Genomic DNA, 16,405 nt, shown 5'->3' on the forward strand with positions numbered 1-16,405 from the left:
TAGTGACAAGCGGATACGGAATAGAGGTACGTCGTTCGAAAGGTAAACAAGATCTAAATCGAGGGCAACCACATGGATTGGTCATAGGCCTAGGGACACGCTGTTGCTCGAAATCTCGGATTCAGGGTCATTTTCCTTGACCTCGGAAGTGAGGTACTGATGGCTCTAGGCATAAGCCATGGAAGGGATATTGTTGGCGATGCTGTGGGGACAACGCAGCCACGCTTCCAGCGAAACTCAGAAAAAGACCTCTAGGGATGAGACCAAGGCCTAATGTAACCTCAGTCGTATTACTCTGATTGTCCATAGGTTGCTGTCAAACGTCGGCCACGGCGGTAGTACTTCCAATTTGGGGAGAAACAGAAGTTAGACAATAACCTTGCCTGCACTTGCGTCAGGCTTCACAAACAGTGGGATGACAGGATGTTTTCGTACGACATAAATAACTGCGACGGTGAGGTGGCAGGAGCTCTCCGTGTAACATGCGACCGATGGAAAACAGATAAAGAAAGAAAGACGACGAAGAAAACTGGAATATCGCTAATGTTGTTGCTATGGTGCTTCTTCCCAACACCCAGCCACCGGTCAAGATATCAATAATTCCAGCGATCCCTACTCGACCCAGAAAATGACCATGCAAGCCTAGCCACTCGGACTATTTGGCATTGGGTGTCAACAAGCTCTAAATAAGTACCACCCTTGATAGAAAACGAGGGTTGTGCGTAGGGGCTCCTTAGCAGGGCTGCTTGTTATTGCCACAGTTTCAGTAAAGACCCTCTTGGATGTATAGAAACTTTCCATGCCGCTCTAGACAGAACTAGGGAGGAGTGATAAATACCAAAGTCGCCCTGGATGACATGGTTGAAAGTGGAATATGGGTGTTGGGATTCAACCCTGACAATGACCGTCGCTTTGGGAGGGCTGTCAGATAATGTGACCTGGTGTAGCCCTCTTTCTCGTTTGACTGTCTTTCCCTCACTTGGTCTTGCCTACTATGTCAATCGTTCAATTTCTCCAGTCGTTCCTGCTCTCCTGGTGGTTCATTAGCAGTCAGAGGTGGGCTTACTGTCAGCCTGTCGTTCCTTGTGTGATCTGTTTCTCTTTCTCTTTTTCTCATCATTCACTTCTCCTCACTTTGCCTTTCTTATTGCCCCCCAGCAACCGCAGAGTAACCACCACAGTGTTTTCGGTACAACAATAATTATCGTCAACAGCCCTAGATTATCCTTTTTACGACTCTACGACAACAAAGTCTCATCATGAAGCTGTCCATTGTCTTGCTGGGCACTGTGTTGGGGACAGCCTTGGCTGATGTGCCAACTATTGTCGCGAAGGTGGGCGCTGAATGGAGGATTGTAACTGTCGTACAGCAACGCTGACAGTCGCGCTTGTTAGGGATCCAAGTTTTTCTACAGCAACAATGGCACTCAGTTGTGAGTATACAGTTCCTCCTTGAATGTTTGGCTCCTACTGACTGGTTGATTCTCAGCTTCATTCGCGGCATTGCTTACCAGCGTACGTGGCCACTTCCTCTCTGTGTGCCTTGTGTTATCTCATTAACCATAGTCGCCATCATCAGAGGAACACACGGGCGCAGGCGACATGAAATACACCGACCCCCTTGCGGATCCAGCGGCTTGCGAGCGCGACGTCCCTTACTTCACCAAGCTGCGCACCAATGTAATTCGGACGTATGCCGTTGACCCATCGAAGAACCACGATGAGTGTATGAAGAAACTCGCTGATGCTGGCATCTACCTCATCTCTGATCTTTCCTCTCCGACCGAATCCATCGAGCGGGAAAACCCCAAATGGGATCTTGATCTCTACAAACGGTATACAGATGTGATTGACGCGTTCGCAAAGTATGATAACGTTATTGGATTTTTCTCCGGAAATGAGGTTGCCAATGCCAAGAATAATACTGCGGCAATCGCCTTCGTCAGGGCAGCAGTCCGGGATATGAAGGCCTATATCAAGCAGAAGAAGTACCGCGACTCATTGGCGATCGGATACTCTACCGATGACGATCAGTGGATGCGTGCCGATGTTGCAAACTACTTGGTCTGTGGAGACAAGGACAGCCAGATTGATATGTTCGGGTATAATATCTATGAATGGTGTGGGAAGTCTTCCTTCAAGGAGTCTGGCTACGAGGAACGTACCAAGGAATTCTCCAATTACCCCGTTCCCGCCTTCTTCTCGGAATATGGATGCAATAATCCTCGACCTCGGCCATTTAATGATGTACCAGTGCTCTATAGCGACCAAATGAATGATGTCTGGAGCGGCGGCATCGTGTACATGTACTTCCAGGAGGACAACGACTATGGTCTGGTCACCCTGGATAAATCGAAAATCAGTACCTTGTCGGACTTCAACAGCTTGTCGTCTCAAATTCAAAAGGCGACCGCAACGGGCGTGAAAAGTGCCGACTATCGCCCTACTGCCAGTGCTCGGACTTGCCCCAAGGTGGGTGACGATTGGCAGGCCAACGCCAAAGACCTTCCACCAACCCCTAATGCAGATCTCTGCAAGTGTATGGAAGAAGGCCTCACTTGTGTGGTCAAGGACTCGGTGTCGGAACAGGAGTATGGAAAACTTTTTGGGATGATCTGCGGCAACGAGGGCGTCTGTGATGGACTCGCCCGTGATGCGATCAAGGGGAACTTCGGTGCATATGGCATGTGCAGCGCCCGACAGCAGCTCTCATTTGTTCTGAACCAATATTATCAACAACAGAGCAAGGAAAACCAGGCTTCGGCGTGCGACTTCAAGGGAGCTGCCTCCACCAAAAAGGCGAGCAAGCCCACGGGTACCTGCTCGTCGCTGCTGGGACAAGCTGGTTCTGCTGGTACTGGCACGGTCTCGTCCAAGCCAACCGGTAGTGGCAGTGGCGGTAGCAGCTCCTCCACATCAGACTCTGCTGCCGGCCTCATGATAGCACCACGATCAGTTCAGGCTGGTGCTTGGCAGATCGGGGCTTACCTGGTGACGGCGATGGTGACTGGTGCTGGCATGATCGTGCTGTGAGCGACTATGTCTTATAATGACTGCACTCTTGATGTGGGTTCATTCCTTTTTATGTGTATCCAACTGTTTTGCATTCTCAACCTATGTTTAACCTTTTACCCACTGTACCTTACTGCCATTCATGACAACAGTTGCGTTACTTGGCCGTATTCACTAGAGATGCTTCAAATGAAGAAGTAGAAACTCGTCTCTGAGACTAGCGCCTCCAGCAGGTAGACAGGCCGTTCGCGAGCTTTTGGCGCATCTAGTATGCACATACCATTGTAGGGGGTCTAGGATCTGTCTCAATCGAAAAATGTGAGATTCGTTCACGAGAAAAATTGTCGTATGGACATAGACGCATAGAGAGCATGGCTACCCACAGATCAGAGTGGTTGCAGGTCAGCTAGACCCTACTCCTCGCTGTTCGCGCTCGACAACCTTCATGTCCAAATTCATTCCAGAACACTTGGTAAGATCCGTTGTGGCTTCTGAGAGACAGCGAACGGAATCCGCTAGTGACTCTTTAGGAGCCAGTGGACATCAAGACGGCCGGCCATCACAAGTTGACCTCTTCCTGTTCGTCAAGTAACACAGTCGCAGGATGAGTCCCCCTAACATATTTTTCCAATCACGGACTGCCGGTGTCTAGAGCGCACTGGCTGGAGATCCCTGGGCGCATATCTACCACTCTGCTGACGACTGGAAGGAGCGGGGTACGTATGACAATAAATTCCACTCGCCAGCAAGAGAGACCTTTGTCCCTATATTTAATTGGGGCGCTTTGGTCGCGGACGCGTCTGGCTCCCTGGTTGGTTGGTTTCCTTATCTAGCGCGTCGTATTCGATGCCGCCAGACATTGGCACAGCTGACTGGTACTGAGCACTGGGCGCCTTAAGCAGAGTACTCCTTATATAAGGACGGTGGAAATCTCTCTTCTGTAATAACCAACCAACGCCCTACTCACTCCAACAAATGCCAAGATAAGGACCGTCAAGTAGCGAAAACCAAGCGGTTAGGTCCAGTCATGATAATGGAAACGCCACTAGCTGATCTGGCCATAATTGGTGCTGGTAAATTCACCTCTCTCATATTCATAGACTCTTTTGCCCTATAAAAATTGATCGCGACAGGCTGGCACGGTCTCGCGGCCGCCAAAACAGCCCTCGCGCTCGATCCCAGTGTCAATCTGGTGGTTCTGGATTCCGCCGCTTCAGTGGGGGGTGTCTGGGCAGAGGAACGCTTATATGCGGAACTCAGGACGAACAACCGACTGGGATCATACGAATATGGTGACTTTCCTATGAGGGACATCATTCCCGGTTTGGTGAAACCCGGTGAGCATATGGCAGGCAGAGCGATGCATGAATATCTGAAAGCGTACGCTGCCCACTTCGGGATCCGCGACAAAATCAAGTTGAATTGCAAGGTTGACAGCGTGGAATACTGCGAGAGAGGTGATGGAGGGGGAAAGGAGTGGGTCATTAAATGCACAACAACAACAGAACCAGGACACGAGAAGAGCAATACCATACGGACGCGGAAACTGATACTTGCTACGGGCCTTACCTCGCAGCCGCGTATTCCTACATTCTCTGGCCAGCAATCTTTTGGCGCGCCATTGTTCCACGCAAAAGAATTCGCCCGTTACCAAGGCACCCTCTTCGCTAAACCCAGCAATGACAACACAGGCGACCAACATGAAGGCGCTAGTGACGACCACAGACCAATAACGGTACTCGGCGGAAGCAAGTCCGCGTGGGACACTGTCTACGCCTGCGCATCAAAAGGACACCGCGTCAACTGGGTCATTAGACCGTCTGGGACTGGGCCCGCGTGGGTGAGCCCAGCCGCTGTTTTCTCGCCCATCAACCTCCTCCTCGAAAGCCTCCCTGTTGTGCGTGCCTTGGGCTGGTTCAGCCCCTGCGCCTGGGTGAGCCACCCGATACGCAACTTCTTACATGGGACATGGCTGGGCAGTATTATTGTGCGTCTGTTCTGGGCCTCCCTGGAGTGGGATATGGTTCGGGTCAATCGTTACAGCGATCACGAGGAGACGGCGAAGCTAAGACCCTGGTTTAAGCCTATCTGGATCGGAACCGCGGTGAGTATTATCAATTTCCCGGGTGATATCTTTAGATTGATCCGGCGGGGACTAGTGAAGGTGCATATTGCCGATATTGAGCGGCTACAGCCTTATAAGGTCGTTCTGTCCAACGGCGGCGACATGCTGGACACGAGGGCACTTATCCTGTGCACAGGCTGGAAAGTATCTCCAGGGATTCGGTTCTTGCCGGGTGGAACCGAACAAGAGATGGGCTTCCCGTGGGCTGCGGACCCAATTGATCAGGAGCTCGTTAGGCAGGCCCGCAAAGACATATACACGCGTCTGCCCATGCTCCACAGCGGCCCAGAGAGAAGGACCTACCACACGAAGGACGCGGAGGGTCAAACACACACCAATGAAACCATTCTGCACCCCTTCCGTCTCGCGCGCTTCATTGTCCCCCCAGGACTATGGGACGACCATTGCATCGCCTTCCTAGGAACCGTAACCACGTTCAACACGCCCTTGGTTGCCGAAGTGCAAGCCCTGTGGGCACTAGTCTACCTTAACCATGGCTCTGAGCTTCACCATCATCATCAAGGCAAGGAGTCAATAATCAACGAAACAGCACTACACACAGAGTTCTGTGCGCTGCGCTCCCCGGCGGGCCATGGGGTGCGGACTGCGGACTTTGTCTTTGAAATCATGCCGTATTTGGATCTCTTGCTTGGGGATTTGGGCTTGAAGTCTGCAAGGAAGGGGTCGTGGTGGAAAAATTTGTTTGTTCCGCATCAGCCGAAGGATTATGCGGGGTTGGTGGAGGAGTGGAAACGTCGACGATCTATATCCCAGGACGGGAGGAAGGTCAAGGTTACTTAGGGCTATAGAGAAGACTTTGTACGGGGTGGTTCCGCGTTACTGATCATGGTAAATACTTTGATGGGTTTCATTTATGGATGTTAGCACAGGGGGATTGAAATGATCTTAGCCACTAGGCAGACAGCATGAATCTAGATTATATATCATAGTGAGAATTGACGGCTTGATTCAATAGAAACCGTGACCTTCATGAGATAGATCACTAGCCTTATGACGGGCCAGCGTGACTGTATTGAGCCCAATATCCACCCGCCATGTATTCCGGCCAGTCATATACTTCATCCGACGCAACCATGATGCCTCAAGGGATAGACTCGCGCGACCTTGCGGGTAGCTCGCGTGTGTACATAGTTGAACCCTAGTTGAACCCTTTGGTCAGCGTTACTAAGCAACGTCTGGGTCTAAGCTAAGCCTCTTTCGGGCTAGAATGTTGACAAAGAACAAACACAACAAATATACCCTATTTGGTAAACAACACGCATATCTTGAAATAATCTCATTCTAACATGACTCGATCTCTCACTTTCTTATTCACTCCACTATATTTGTCTCTCTTTTACAGAGTACATAATATGAGATAGCCAAGAGAGAACACACGACGGTACCCTCCTGGCGAGACGGCCTCGAATACTGGATTAGTGAAAGTCTTGGCTTCTGGGTCCAGCCGAGCAGGGGTCGTGGGCTGAGCCTTGCCGCCCTGTGGGGCATACTCTTGAGATGTTGATGTCCAGTGAGCCATGGAATGCTGGTTACGGTTCAGCGGTGTAAGCATAAAAGCTTCTTTCAAAAGCCCACTCATCTGTTTTAATATCTATGTAGCTAGAGATTATGGCAGACAACACTTTCCGTTGGTTATGTTGTAAATTGTCAACTTCCAGTTTATCTTGGGATTTAAATTGTAGATTGTCCGCTGACTTGAGAGGACTTCCAATGGGCCATGGTCTTATCAGTAGGCCTTGTTTGATTGAGCTAGAGACGGACGAACCTACTGAGAGGTCTTTCTTTCACCCGTGTCTCTATGGTGTGATAGCCTTGCATCGCCCTCCACCGCGTCATAGGGCTAAACGTGACAGGTGGCTGAGGGGAACCCTGTCCGAATGGGGATAAAAAAAGATCAGAATGCATGCTTAGCGGAAAGAAAGCCAATCACACTGCAGACATGGGTCTAAGCCACGGGATCGACAACCAATCAGGCACTGCCTGCGTGTTGGAGCGCTGGGTTGCGCCAAAAGAGGTTAGTGTGGCTGTAGGGTGAGATTGGACCCCAAAGTAGATATAAACATGGAGAACGACGACGGTCTCAAGTTCATCTTCAGTCAACAATTACTCTTCTACACTACTACACTACTACAAGAAGTTTTACTTCACTGTCTATACTCTTTCAATACTCTACAAAGATACCACAATGTCTTTTGATTCAACCGAGGAGAAAACCAGAGGGTTCTCGCACCCGATATACTCATCTCACAAATTCAAGATGTCACAGCAACAGCAACACTATCCTAGTCACAATGCACCAGCACCACCTCCGTATACTGGACAATATCAGCCGATGCCACCAAACCCTCAATATGGATACCCTCCCCAGCCGTATGCCAGTCATCCACAACCAATGATGGGCAATCCCCAGTACCCTCCTCAGCCGCATCACACCCAGAGTGCAATGCGCTCCCTGAAAATCGAGTTCTCCAGTTGGACATCAAGACACCTAGCAATCAATGATGTCGGGCAAGGCTCGTTGCTCTATACGGTCGACCTACACAACCGAAACCCACAGATGGAATTCAAGAATGTCGCAACGAACAATACCATCGCCACGGTGCATATGCGGTCTTTGAAGCCAGAAATGGACATCAAGCTCCATGGTCGTGATATTCATCTTCGCGTCCACCGCTCCATGAAACCCGAGACAACGTATCACTCAATCGCGTTTCCCACCATGTCTTTTACATGGAAGACCACTAGTGCCTGGAAGTTCCTCAGTTTTGAATGTGTGGACCAGAACAAGGTCACCGTTGCCAGGTTCACGCCGGCTTCTTCTTGCTCTATGCGCAAGTTCGGTCAATTGGACATTCTGCTCCCGCAGGCTACCAGCGGAGCCGCTATGGATGAACTGATGCTCACGGGCGTGTCCTTTATGTATTACCAATATCTAAGCCATACGCGGAACACCACTGTCGCTGTCACTGCCTAAGCCATCATCACTCTCTACCATCGATGGAACTTGTGGTGTTGTGGTGATCGTTTTTCTTTAGATTGGCATATTTATTTCCTTTCTGTCTAGCGCCGCATTTCTTTTCTTTTCTTTTTTACCAAATCCCCTTTTTTCTCCTGTTCTTTTGCGTTTCAAGTGTTTTTCTTGGGTTTGAATAAATTGGCGAACAAACTGTATGGCATGTTAGATTATGATTGGAACAAAATACCCTGGCTCATGTATCAAGAACTTCAGCATGATTTAAACGGAGACCAATTGAATGCAAAATTTAAGACTGAAAAAACACCTTAACTTGGCTTGTTCTTATTATTTTGCCCCGTGGACGGTCCTATTGGCTAACGGTCAATGATCCTAAAATCTTACAGTTTATGAGCTGAAAGATCTGCACTCACAGCCTCAATGCCAGCCTTGCCAAGAGACGGGCGAAGGCTTGGCATCTGTTATATCTTATCAGCCCGATAACGAGCTATTTCCCCCCAACGATGCGCAGCTGACAGCGAACATCATGCCAGGAGTACCATCAGGAAGAGCGTGTGAAGGCTGTCGTCGCCAGAAGAAGAAGGTATGTGGTGCATGTATCTTCTGATATTGCATCGATGTGGCTTATGCCTTGCTTCTAGTGTGATGAGAAACAACCAACCTGTGGACGATGTCTCCGATTAAACATACCATGTATTGGATCGGGACAGCGGAGATTCAAGTTCCAGCAGGAGTATACCATCCCGATAATGGTGAAGAAAGGAAAGATCAAGGGACAGTCGCCCAAGGATCAGACAAGCTCTAGCAGCGACGAGGAGCGTACAGAAGTGTCCCGGGTGTCCCCACACCCAAGCAGTGCCCTGACGGTATTAACCCAAGCGTTTGTCCAAGCTATACACCCGTCAACGGACATCCGATGGAATCTTGCGTGGATGTATGGAGGTTTTCTGCGGGATGTGCCTGCTCGACTGGGCACAAACGAGGCCCTGGACACCGCCGCGGATGCAGTGATCTGTATGCATAGGGAGTTCTGTACCTCCCGGAAGGTGTCTGTTAAGGGGCTCAGTAAGTATGGTCGTGCTTTAAATACCCTCCATACCTATCTGGATGACCCGGTCAAGGCGGCCAGCACCGACACGCTATGCGCGGTCACGATACTCTTGCTCTGCCAGGTTCGTCATTCCTGAGACTGTGGGATGAGTCTGTTGCTGATGATTGGTAGGGTTTCCTCCCCGGTCAGGGTAAAGTGCAGTCGGGCCATGCAGAGGGGGCTGCACAGATTCTGAAGGCACGGAAGAATTTCCGACCCCGAGATGACTTCGAGGCAAAGCTACTGCTGACGCTGCGTGGTCCTGTGGTATGGCTCCCATGAGTAAAAAGCTGGGGTTGATTACTGAATCGAGAAACAGCTCTTCGAAGGTCTATTCGTCAGCAGCATTGACCTTAGCGGCGAGGAGTATGAAAGTCTGGTTGAAAGCGACCTTGATGCGGGCACACCAGACGGGCATATGATGCGTTGTCTTGCCCGAGTGCCAGGGATCCGAGACCGCATCGCATCGACGATGCCGGGTGATGCTGAGTTTGAATCACTACGACACGAAACTCGGGCCCTCTACGAGAGCTATCAACCAATCCTGACGGCATTACAAGCTAGAACGACTTCGATCGAGACCCCGCTTGCCACCGGGTCCATGTATCGTATGTGCACACTGCTTCATGCCCAGTATCAACGCATGTACGGCCTTGGTCTTACTGTGGCTATTATCCTGAACTGTTTGGCCCGGGCATTGGACCCAGACGACCCTACGCTTCCCGTGGAATCGACTTATTTCGCGCAGGAGATTGTCCTTTTGTCGGATACTCAGGTCGCATTTCGTCCCTTGGGGTCCTTTTACATGCTGGTCTGCTTGTTGACAGCGAGAGTGGGCACTGCGGACAAGATCATCCGGGCTACGGTGGAAAAGGCGCTGGATGACTATCAGCGCGACTTCGATGGGGGATGTGCCGCTGAGACGATTGCAGAATTTGAGGAAAAGGTACGGCACGTGTCGGTCTTTTCTGCGAATGAAGAGGACAATGCAGTGAGTCGCTTGGAGTATACTACTTTAGTTGAAGTCTAGCATAGCGCATCGTTCATTCTTGTTTTTAGCATTGCCTAGCTTTACATAACAGATCTGCATTAATTCATGTAGCCAGGATGGGAAAGATACAGTGAGAAACGTAGTCAGGAGAGATGCAAACGTCAAATTAGTAAAAATGCAGAGCCATAAATCTATTTACTGATCCTTCGGCTTTTCTCCGATAGTCCACTTGTTCAATACACCCACACCGGCATTGAGATATGTCGCAAATCCGAGCCACCCGGCGTAGGGGACCATGAGCCAGAAGGCGGTCCGATCTGTCTTCCACCAGGTCTGCATCAGCGCCGCCACGTTCCCACCCAAGAGTAGTATATCCGCCAACGCCCAGGCAGGGCGACGGATGCCGAAGAAGAGGGGCATCCAGAGGTAGTTGAGTGCTAGCTGTGTTGTATACAGCGTTTCCCAATTCGTACCCAAGCTCTGTGCAGCGGTGGAGGAAGTCAGGGCGCTATATCCGGCCACTGTCGCGTGGTGAGCGGCATATCCCATGACCCCGTAGAGGACAGTCCACATTGGGGCGAAGAGCCATGCCGGCGGGTAGAAGGCCGGCTTTTGGAGTGATTTGTAGGTTTGTTTGGTTCCTCCCGCGCCTGCATACAGTTATGACGTGTTCGGTCCCTTTATTATTACTATCTCCTTAGATGTAACTCACGATTGACCAGATAGCCGACCAACATGCCGACCGTGGTAGGCGTTGTGACGGAAAGGATTGGAGAGGTGAAGACCTCTCGGGGAAGTGCTATCGACCAGGCCATCTTGGGTGATCAACTGTGAGGCTCAATAAAAGCGAGAGTGAGCTTCACGAAGATGGTGGGTTGAGAATTCTTAGAGACGCGGCGAGTGCGTTTGATTATAAAGGCGTCGCATCGCAACTGGCGGTCCCTGACGTCATTGCCGCTAATAGTGCGGGTCAATGAAACTCGATGCTCCAATGACGTCGCGGCAATGACAATCGATCGCAACATCTTAAAGCTGTATCCAAGAGTTAGAGTGCTTTTCTCTAGTTTCTCGTGTACTGTCAGTGGGTAATGTAGTGTAATGTTGTATCCTGTGCTTCTCACTGATGGCATTTGCAGGAAAGTGCAAACATGGCAAACACCCAGGATTTTATCTTATCGCCATGTGATGTCACGGGATCCCGATATGAATGCCGAGTTTCCGGATCGGGAGTGGATCCCCAGTCTTTAGAGTTAAGCATGGCTCCGACATGAATAGACACTGCGAACTCTTCTTCAGTTTTCAATCTCAATTATCCAGTGAACGAATCTATGACCAACTGAATGAATCAATGAATGCACAAGTGACATGAATCACCGCAGTCCCGATGTGCAGCGCCAAGAGATCGACCGTGTGCTGCAACTAAAGCGGAAGCAGCGCGAGGCTAAGGCCTGTTATCCTTGTCGCCAGCGCAAAGTCAAGTGCGATAGTGGTCATCCTTGCAGAACATGTCAAAAGCGTGGCCATCCACACATCTGTGCTTATGATGTGTCGAAGGACTCGTCGCGACACTCATTCCCCCGGTCGGGGAGGGTGGATCCCGTTCATGCATCACCGTCACATCGACCAGCCGGCATTGCTTCCCCGCTGACTCCATCACCGTCGGCACTTAATGGAGCGGAGACCGAGCGAGCGCAACCGCTGGATGGGCCTTCACCATCGGGAGCCGCTCCACGTTCGGGGTCGACTAGCCGTGATCGCTCGTCTGATTATGTCTTCTCTGGGAAGAACTCTGTGGTTTCCATCCTTCGGCTGCAAGACCCCGACGGGTCTATCGCGCGAGAGGCAGGGTCTGTGTTGGGCCTGCAGAACACATACGAGTATTATCCGTTCCTTGACATCAAGACTCCCACAGACCGTTGGTGTGCACTTCTGGACATACTTCCTCAGAGGACGGAGATCTTAAAGTAGGCTCGATCTTCATTAGTGGACAAAAGAACGAATGACATTAACGAGGAATAGATTTTTTCATCACTATCGCTTGTCTGCACACCCTTTCAATCCGATCTTGGTAGATATTGATGGGGTTGAATCCGCCATATGCACCTATCTGGAGTCTGTTGCATCCGGGGAATTGAGTAACCCAAACAAAATCTCGGAGCGCTGGTCTTCCGACAAGTCCATTGGCCATATCAGTCTCCTTTTGGCGACCTTGGCTTCCGGTGCTCACTTCTCGGATCTTGAAAACCCACAACGCTCGGAAGTATGCCAGGATCTCGGTATGGTGCTGCATCCATGTTCTGCTGGAGCCAATCGCTAACGGTGAACAGCACGTCGATCATTCCAGGCTCTGAGATTGGCAAATTTCCTTTTCCGGCCGTCTTTGGACATTGTGCAAGCCATGCTCATTTTGGGGAACATGTTGCAGAACAATGGCCAATCTGACGCAGCCTGGGCTTTGCTGGGGACTACCGTCCGCTTAGCCCAAGCTCTCGGCTTACACACCGAACGCGGCACTTCACATTTACCAGAAAGTGTCCGTTCGAAGGCCAAGAAGCTATGGTAGGTCTTGAGCCAGTGACATTAAGTTCGATGCGCTAACCCATCTAGGTCCATGACTGTTTGGCAGGACTGCTTATTGAGCCTCTGTTATGACCGTCCACCAGTGGTCTCCATCTCGGGTTGGCAGCAGAGCATTGGCCCCACACCTGCACTCGCATTGTCATTTACGGATGTGATGCATTTCCTTTGTCAGCTGGGCCTCGATATTGCCAAGGTTCAGGAGCCTGAGCATTGGGATTTGACGCGCGCCACTGAGCTATTGAGTGCGTTAGATAATGTTTACAGTCGTGCCCAGCCTCATCTACTCTCTCGAGAGCATTGCCATTGCCTACAGGAGCACCAGGAGCATCTTGCCCTACGGATGCACATGTCATTTTGCGTGTCAGTGCTCTGTCGGCCGACCATCCGAAGTTCTCCAAGCCGCTTGGATGACCCTCATTATAGTCGCCTACGACTCCGAGCCAAGGATAGCCTTGTGAGTGCATCGAATGCGTTCTTAGATTTTCAAACTTTGAGCATCGTGCCCTTGCGAACCTGGTCAATGGTACATACAGTTCTGAGCTCCACGTTGCTCCTCTGTATCTGGCAGGAAACTCGAAATGACAATGAATGTCGAGACCTGCAGCAGAGAGTGATCACGGTGTTCTCAACGGCAGACCCCGCGAGGAAGGACACTATCAGTGGATCGGACGACGGACAGTGGCTGTCCGCGCGACATATCCGTGCCCTTGTAGCCCTAAGAAATGCAGTGCGCAATGCGCCGCTCAATGCAGCTGGCCAAGACGGTAATGGATCTCAAGGGGAAGGCCAAACTACATATCCTCCCTTGAACCCCACTGTAAATGAACTTGTAGCGCAAGACCCAATGTTTATGCCTGGATTCGACCTGGGCGGAGGTTTGACGACAGGGGATGGAAACTAGTAAGTCGGTTCCATCTCGTTTGTGTGATCTGGATATTGATGAAAGACAGTTTCCCGGAAGGCGTACTCGACAATACAACAAACATCTCTCCGTTGACTTACCTGGACTCCATTATGAACGGTAGGTGTCCCCATGAGTCTCAGGTATCATGTGCTGACATCGTTAAAGTTCCATTATTCAATATCTCCGAAGATAATGCATTCTTACAATAGCCTGTTTTAATCGCGACCTTCAAATTCAGTACTGACTCCTGAATACTGATACTATTAACGCACCCTATTGCTATTCTGCCAACTAGCCGAATCAAACTTATGCACACTTGAGAATACCAGACGTTATGTCTTCATCCTAAACAGCAAGTCACCGGGTCTTATATTACCCGCAAAAAATGGAACTAACGACTTACACGGTGCGAGGGTTTCCATTCCGATGGTAGATGTCAACCGTCCGGTACGGTCGTACGACCTATAAATCACTGCAGTTCTTTTCGCCAGTCAACACAATTTCCCTTCCGAGGTTTCGGAACAGGTTTGCTGCGCGATGCGTTTACTTCTTGAACACATTGCATCGAAGAACTGTGTTCACATATGATTCCGCTTTCTGTGAAACAAACTATTATCATTTAATCATCGTACTAATAAGCGCAACTGCTGTTTATATGTACAATCTAATGAACACATAATTTAATCCTGTTTTCTGAATCCCAAAGCCTCCCAGTTGGCCCTCACCTTGGCCTTGATCTCCTCCGGATAGGAGTGCTCAAAGTCAGCAGCTTCCCAATCAGCACCTGTGGTATACTCTGTGGGCATCAGAGCGTCGGAAACCACCTTACCACCCTTGGTGGGCGACCCCGTGCCGTGACCCATATACGGGATAAGGGGGAAACCACGGACGTCTTCAAAGAACATTTCATCAGCATTGGGTCGACACCGTGTTGCGAAAGCCCACATGACATCCTTCCACTCATACGGGTCAATATCATCGCCAACCAGGACCAGGCGGTGGATAGTGTACCCAGCCTTGTGGTTAAAGACCACGTCTCCGACCCATTTCTGAAGCTCTTTAGGGGCTAGCTTCATTTGACGAAGCTTTGCGGTGTCAACTTTGAGAGCCACCCAGGTAACCTGTGCCTCGAAGGGAGAAAAGGTGTCGGTGATGGGGAGGCCGGCCAGTTGGCAAATTTTACGAATCTCAGCGGCAGCCAACGAGCCAATCATAGTATGGGTCTCGTCGGTAAGACGACCGCAGGCGGACATGGGCAGGATAGCATCGGTGCGGTAGGTGATCTTGTTAACTTTGTAAACGGGACACTTGTGGCTATCGCCGGGGAAGACGTAGCCGTGCATCTCACCGAAGGGGCCTTCATCGGCGGTTTCAGTGATGGAGAGGGTACCCTCGAGGACAATCTCCGCATTGGCAGGGACGTAGAGATGGTTGGTGTCGCACTTGACGAGCTCCAAGGCGCGACCAGTCATGGCACCAACGTAGCCAGCCTCAGTTACACCATCCGGGATGGGCATCGATGATGCCATGATAGCGGCAGGAGGAACTCCGAAGCATAGAGCCCACGGGACATCCTTTCCCTCCTTTTTCCACATCTGGTGGATTTGCCAAATATGCTGGGGCTCAATAACCAGGCCTGTCAAATGGTTCTTGTCCTTGACCATCGCACGGGCGATAGACCAGTTCGTCCACTTTCCATCAGGAGACTGCACGACATGCATTCCGTATGTTTGTAGATATTTGCCGCCGTCAGACTTGTGCACCATGGGCACTGGGAGCGCAGTGAGGTCGATTTCGTCGCCTTCAAGGGAATTGTCCTTCACAGGACCAGTCTCTACAATCTTAGGGTCAATGGGAGGTAGCTGAGAGGCGGAGAGCATCTTGTCAAGGATTTCCTTCATGCTGGCAGTAGGAGGCAGCGCCAGGTGGCGGGCGAGCCGGCCGTAGCGGTCACGTTTGGACTTTCTGAGAGAGCCCGGAGCGCCCAGGATACGGAAGAGGCCATTCTTTCCCATGCCTTTGAGGTTATTGAAGAGGGGGGCTTTGTCATCGGTCTCGCAGACAAGACGAGTGATCGCGGCGGCTTCCAGGTTAGAGTCGATCTCGGTGTTGATCTCGACCAAGTCATCGTCGGCCTTGAGGGCTTCGACAAAGGCGCGGAAGGAATGATCGACTTCGTTAATCGCGGCCATGTTGGCACTAATTGCTGGGTTTGATGGCAGGAATCAAATTTAAGCTGTGGGATGTGATATTATGGTGTGTGTTGGCGTGTGGATTCCTGTTAGGATGCTTCCTCGACTTCTTATATATGGCTACATCTCGCTCAGTACGGATGACCGGCATCTGCAAATCACCCGAATAGGCAGGTAATGGTACGTCTTCTAGACTCATGCATGGAATCTTCTCCAATGCTTGTTCAATCTTGCCGAACCATGTTCGGGACCTCGGAGCAGGGCAAGGCTCATTAAGCTCGCAGCTGCTCGGAGCTTCGGAAATCACACAGTGGACTATAGCTGCAAGCCAGTCACAATGAAGTCTTTTCATATGATACTAACAGCGAGTTACGAAGTGTAACTACGACAAACGCAGTAGATTATACCTTTCTATCTTGTGAGATTACCTTGCATTGTGGGAAGGCACAGATTTCGTAGATGCTTTGGATTGTTCGGGTTGCCTGCATTGCCCCGAATGCTTGTACTACATGAATT

At 50.5% G+C, this 16,405-nt stretch overlaps 8 protein-coding genes across 8 annotated transcripts; 5 read left to right on the forward strand and 3 right to left on the reverse strand.

Annotated features, from left to right (window-relative positions):
- Nucleotides 1–1,259: 1,259 nt before the first annotated feature.
- Nucleotides 1,260–3,033, forward strand: AO090001000086 (glycoside hydrolase family 72 protein; the record flags this gene model as incomplete). Its single annotated transcript, XM_001818591.1, has 4 exons — nucleotides 1,260–1,334; nucleotides 1,396–1,433; nucleotides 1,490–1,515; nucleotides 1,580–3,033. The coding sequence occupies 4 exons, from the start codon at nucleotides 1,260–1,262 to the stop codon at nucleotides 3,031–3,033; spliced, it is 1,593 nt and encodes a 530-aa protein (XP_001818643.1).
- A 1,012-nt stretch (nucleotides 3,034–4,045) lies between these two features.
- On the forward strand, nucleotides 4,046–5,938 carry AO090001000087 (uncharacterized protein; the record flags this gene model as incomplete). Its single annotated transcript, XM_001818592.1, has 2 exons — nucleotides 4,046–4,085; nucleotides 4,146–5,938. The coding sequence occupies 2 exons, from the start codon at nucleotides 4,046–4,048 to the stop codon at nucleotides 5,936–5,938; spliced, it is 1,833 nt and encodes a 610-aa protein (XP_001818644.1).
- A 384-nt stretch (nucleotides 5,939–6,322) lies between these two features.
- AO090001000088 (uncharacterized protein) lies at nucleotides 6,323–6,737 on the reverse strand (the record flags this gene model as incomplete). Its single annotated transcript, XM_023234372.1, has 2 exons — nucleotides 6,323–6,398; nucleotides 6,499–6,737. 2 exons carry the CDS (start codon nucleotides 6,735–6,737, stop codon nucleotides 6,323–6,325), a joined length of 315 nt encoding a protein of 104 aa, XP_023089505.1.
- Nucleotides 6,738–7,343: 606 nt separating this feature from the next.
- On the forward strand, nucleotides 7,344–8,132 carry AO090001000089 (uncharacterized protein; the record flags this gene model as incomplete). Its single annotated transcript, XM_001818594.3, has 1 exon — nucleotides 7,344–8,132. One exon carries the CDS (start codon nucleotides 7,344–7,346, stop codon nucleotides 8,130–8,132), a length of 789 nt encoding a protein of 262 aa, XP_001818646.1.
- Nucleotides 8,133–8,658: 526 nt separating this feature from the next.
- Nucleotides 8,659–10,252, forward strand: AO090001000090 (Zn(II)2Cys6 transcription factor domain-containing protein; the record flags this gene model as incomplete). The annotated part of the gene is made up of 4 exons (XM_001818595.3): nucleotides 8,659–8,715; nucleotides 8,774–9,304; nucleotides 9,355–9,489; nucleotides 9,542–10,252. The coding sequence occupies 4 exons, from the start codon at nucleotides 8,659–8,661 to the stop codon at nucleotides 10,250–10,252; spliced, it is 1,434 nt and encodes a 477-aa protein (XP_001818647.1).
- Nucleotides 10,253–10,408: 156 nt separating this feature from the next.
- On the reverse strand, nucleotides 10,409–11,028 carry AO090001000091 (TspO/MBR family protein; the record flags this gene model as incomplete). Its single annotated transcript, XM_001818596.3, has 2 exons — nucleotides 10,409–10,863; nucleotides 10,926–11,028. The coding sequence occupies 2 exons, from the start codon at nucleotides 11,026–11,028 to the stop codon at nucleotides 10,409–10,411; spliced, it is 558 nt and encodes a 185-aa protein (XP_001818648.1).
- A 550-nt stretch (nucleotides 11,029–11,578) lies between these two features.
- AO090001000092 (Zn(II)2Cys6 transcription factor) lies at nucleotides 11,579–13,287 on the forward strand (the record flags this gene model as incomplete). The annotated part of the gene is made up of 5 exons (XM_023234374.1): nucleotides 11,579–12,177; nucleotides 12,233–12,489; nucleotides 12,661–12,772; nucleotides 12,821–13,247; nucleotides 13,273–13,287. 5 exons carry the CDS (start codon nucleotides 11,579–11,581, stop codon nucleotides 13,285–13,287), a joined length of 1,410 nt encoding a protein of 469 aa, XP_023089506.1.
- Nucleotides 13,288–14,377: 1,090 nt separating this feature from the next.
- Nucleotides 14,378–15,889, reverse strand: AO090001000093 (UbiD family decarboxylase; the record flags this gene model as incomplete). Its single annotated transcript, XM_001818598.1, has 1 exon — nucleotides 14,378–15,889. The coding sequence occupies one exon, from the start codon at nucleotides 15,887–15,889 to the stop codon at nucleotides 14,378–14,380; it is 1,512 nt and encodes a 503-aa protein (XP_001818650.1).
- Nucleotides 15,890–16,405: the final 516 nt, after the last annotated feature.

Source organism: Aspergillus oryzae, chromosome 2, assembly GCF_000184455.2.
Source record: "Aspergillus oryzae RIB40 DNA, chromosome 2".
Classification (NCBI taxonomy): domain Eukaryota; kingdom Fungi; phylum Ascomycota; class Eurotiomycetes; order Eurotiales; family Aspergillaceae; genus Aspergillus; species Aspergillus oryzae.